This window comes from Mandrillus leucophaeus, unplaced genomic scaffold, assembly GCF_000951045.1.
Source record: "Mandrillus leucophaeus isolate KB7577 unplaced genomic scaffold, Mleu.le_1.0 Scaffold456, whole genome shotgun sequence".
NCBI lineage: Eukaryota > Metazoa > Chordata > Mammalia > Primates > Cercopithecidae > Mandrillus > Mandrillus leucophaeus.
Genome location: NW_012104876.1, coordinates 948234 through 952302, shown reverse-complemented (window position 1 = coordinate 952302; position 4069 = coordinate 948234). Strand labels below are relative to the sequence as shown.

At 52.4% G+C, this 4069-nt stretch overlaps 1 protein-coding gene across 1 annotated transcript; it reads left to right on the top strand.

Moving 5' to 3' along the window:
• Positions 1 to 1927: 1927 nt before the first annotated feature.
• On the top strand, positions 1928 to 3457 carry GPR101 (G protein-coupled receptor 101). Its single transcript, XM_011994421.1, has one exon. It carries the CDS (start codon positions 1928 to 1930, stop codon positions 3455 to 3457), a length of 1530 nt encoding a protein of 509 aa, XP_011849811.1.
• Positions 3458 to 4069: the final 612 nt, after the last annotated feature.

Genomic DNA, 4069 nt, shown 5'->3' with positions numbered 1-4069 from the left:
TCCCTCCCCATTCTCTCGTTTTTTCCTCATCCTTTCCCTCTTCCTCAGCTTGTTCTCTTTTCTTATTCTCTTTTTTGCTTTTTCTGTCTGCGTCTCTCCCAGTCTGTCTTGCTCTCTCATTCTCTCTCTCACTCTCACGCTCCCATTTCTTCTTTTTTCTTTCTGTCTCTCTCTCTCTCTGTTGCTCACTTTCTCTCTGTCTCTCTGTATGTATCTCATTCTTTCGCTGTCTCTCATTTTCTTTTCGTCTCTCTGCCTCTCGATCTCTCTCTCCCAGCCTTTCTGACTCTCCCCACCACCCTGCACCCCTGCCTCTTTTCCCTTTCTCCCCAGCTCTTCCCCCACTCCCCTCGGCTGCCACCAACACCGAGCAGACCAGACCGGAGAAAGCAAAGAGGATGCCGAATTGGGGATGGGGATGTGGATGTGGAGGGTGAGGGTAGGGGAGCTCAATAGGCATCCTCCCTGCATTTTCTAGTCGCCATTGCACTGCTGAGAAACTAAGGGTTTTATAAGCCAAAGTCCACGGTGGCTAGGGCGGCAGGTGGTTTCCACGGCAAAATAAAGTCTACAGGGAGACAGAGATCCAAAGAGACAGAGATTCAGCCAGAGAAAAACCGAGGTGAGGGGCCGTGAGAAAAAGATGTAGAGAAATAGAGATGCGCACACACTCAAAGATATAAAGCAAGTGTTTAGCCAGAGTCCTGGGGTGACAGGAAAGTGAAGGACAGAGAAACCAACTAGAGAGTGCACGCACTGAAGAGATAGCTTGAGAGACAGGTGAGACAAGCAGTAGAGTGTTAGAGATCAATGGAGAGAGAGGCAGAGCAATGCAGAGAGAACTTAGGCAGGGAGAGACAGAAACCACATGGAGAGACACAGAGACAAGAGGGTCCGGGAAAGACAGAGCAAGCACACACGTGCCAGGGAGAGACAGAAGGAGACACCTAGAGAATCAGAGGGAGACGCGGAAACAAGAGAGTTGGAGAGACACAGAGAGGGCAGAGACACAGAGAGCGACATTGAACAGGTGCGCTAGGGACCCACAAAGATGAACTGCTAGGGAAATAGAGAGAAATGGAGAGACAAGAGAGTATTAGGGAAAGACGGAGACACACACCAACTAGCCAGCGACACAGTAACAAGCAGAGACACAGAGAGACAGAACGGATCAGAAAGAGACTGAGGGAGAGACAAGGGCAAGACTGTGAGAAAGATAGGGAGCGAGAGCGCGAGCCCTGCAGAGAAAGTGCGCTAGCAAAAGAGACACACACAGACAGACTGAGAGACAGAGAGGAAGAGAGAAATGAGAGTAACAGAAAGGAAAGAGACAGCATGCACGTGCTATCGAGAGACGGAGAAACAGAGACAGACATGAGTGAGAGACAAAGATGAGAAAGAATCAGGAAACGGTGAGACACATACAGACACACGCCCGGAGAGATACAGAAAAAAAGTGCGCTAGCGAGAGACACTGGAGAGAGACAGAAACTGACTATCGTAAACAGACAGAAACAGAGAGCGCACGCGCATGCGCTAGCGCTAGCGCTAGCGACCAAAACTCCCGGGAGCCAGAGACAGCGTGAGAGACAAGCAGAGAAAGCGCGCGCACGCACGCGCCAGCAGGAGAAACAGATCAGAGGAAATCAGAGCCCTGGAGAGAGACAGGCAGACAGATCTGAAGAGTGCGGAAAGGAGCCATAGAAGCTGCCTATACTGGGGATGGGGCTGTGCGGGAACCCGGGGTAGGGGGTCCTGCAGCGCCCCTGCTGGGCGCGGAGGCTTCTCCCCTTGACGGGTGACTAACTCTTCCTGCGTGTTTCTTTTGTCACCAGCATAGGCACTGAGTGCGGTCTGTGCACCCCTTTGCCACCCACCAGTGCCGGCGCTGAGCCTGCACCCTGTCTCACGCCCTCTGGCTGTTGCCATGACGTCCACCTGCACCAACAGCACGCGCGAGAGTAACAGCAGCCACACGTGCATGCCCCTCTCCAAAATGCCCATCAGCCTGGCTCACGGCATCATCCGCTCAACCGTGCTGGTTATCTTCCTCGCTGCCTCTTTCGTCGGCAACATAGTGCTGGCGCTAGTGTTGCAGCGCAAACCGCAGCTGCTGCAGGTGACCAACCGTTTTATCTTTAACCTCCTCGTCACCGACCTGCTGCAGGTTTCGCTCGTGGCACCCTGGGTGGTGGCCACCTCTGTGCCTCTCTTCTGGCCCCTCAACAGCCACTTCTGCACGGCCCTGGTTAGCCTCACCCACCTGTTCGCCTTCGCCAGTGTCAACACCATTGTCGTGGTGTCGGTGGATCGCTACTTGTCCATCATCCACCCTCTCTCCTACTCGTCCAAGATGACCCAGCGCCGTGGTTACTTGCTCCTCTATGGCACCTGGATTGTGGCCATCCTGCAGAGCACTCCTCCACTCTACGGCTGGGGCCAGGCTGCCTTTGATGAGCGCAATGCCCTCTGCTCCATGATCTGGGGGGCCAGCCCCAGCTACACTATTGTCAGCGTGGTGTCCTTCATCGTCATTCCACTGATTGTCATGATTGCCTGCTACTCCGTGGTGTTCGGTGCAGCCCGGAGGCAGCATGCTCTGCTGTACAATGTCAAGAGACACAGCTTGGAAGTGCGAGTCAAGGACTGTGTAGAGAATGAGGATGAAGAGGGAGCAGAGAAGGAGTTCCAGGATGAGAGTGAGTTTCGCCGCCAGCATGAAGGTGAGGTCAAGGCCAAAGAGGGCAGAATGGAAGTCAAGGACGGCAGCCTGAAGGCCAAGGAAGGAAGCAAGGGGACCAGTGAGGGTAGTGCAGAGGCCAGGGACAGCGAGGAGGTCAGAGAGAGCAGCATGGTGGCCAGCGACGGCAGCGTGGAGGGTAAGGAAGGTGGCACCAAAGTTGAGAACAGCATGAAGGCAGACAAGGGTGGCACAGAGGTCAACCAGTGCAGCATTGACTTGGGTGAAGACGACATGGAGTTTGGTGAAGACGACATCAATTTCAGTGAGGGTGATGTCGAGGCAGTGAACATCCCGGAGCGCCTCCCACCCAGTCGTGGTAACAGCAACAGCGACCCTCCTCTGCCCAGGTGCTACCAGTGCAAAGCTGCTAAAGTGATCTTCATCATCATTTTCTCCTATGTGCTATCCCTGGGGCCCTACTGCTTTTTGGCAGTCTTGGCTGTGTGGGTGGATGTCGAAACCAAGGTACCCCAGTGGGTGATCACCATAATCATCTGGCTTTTCTTCCTGCAGTGCTGCATCCACCCCTACATCTATGGCTACATGCACAAGACCATTAAGAAGGAAATCCAGGATATGCTGAAGAAGTTCTTCTGCAAGGAAAAGCCCCCGAAAGAAGATAGCCACCCAGACCTGCCCGGAACCGAAGCTGGCACACTGGGTGGTACTGAGGGCAAGATTGTCCCTTCCTACGATTCTGCTGCTTTTCCTTGAAGTTAGTTCTAAGGCAAACCATGAACTGTCCGTAACACGAGAAACAAGAGCAGATTTCTTTTCAATGGACCCACAATCCATTAATGCCAAACCATACCATTTCAGGCAAAGGTGTTGCACACACATGCTCTTCACCACGAGGTAGATAAATATATAGAAGAGGCAGGAACTGGGGTCTTTCCTTAAAAGGGTGGACTTGAGGATTCTGACTGAAATTTTCCCCCCAAAGATTATTAGGCTCTAAATTTCTTAAAGCAACAAGGGCTATCCATTTTGGACCTGTACTTGGTATTCTGTCTTTCCAGAGCTACAACATGCCAACTTTAGCTCTGAAGGAAAGGGAAGATGATGCTTGTGAACTTTAGGACTTTTCGGCCCTTGGGTTGGGAGCTCATGGGCCAGAGCTACAGCTTATGTTCAACTGAAAGAAAGGCAATGGACCAAATCATTCATGGAGCCCAAGAAACAGAACCTAATGGACTGATCAACATATGAGCCAAATTCTGAACTGAACAGCCCCACAGCCGGGTGCAAAGACTGTTATGCGAACTAAAACAAAGGGCCTCCTGCAGTTAGAATCTCAAGAAGGTTTCTAGATCCCGTAAAGGGATC

What these genes read in the sequence shown, in the direction of transcription:
- GPR101 (XM_011994421.1), top strand. Translation starts at nt 1,928, where the DNA reads ATGACGTCCACCTGCACCAACAGCACGCGCGAGAGTAACAGCAGCCAC.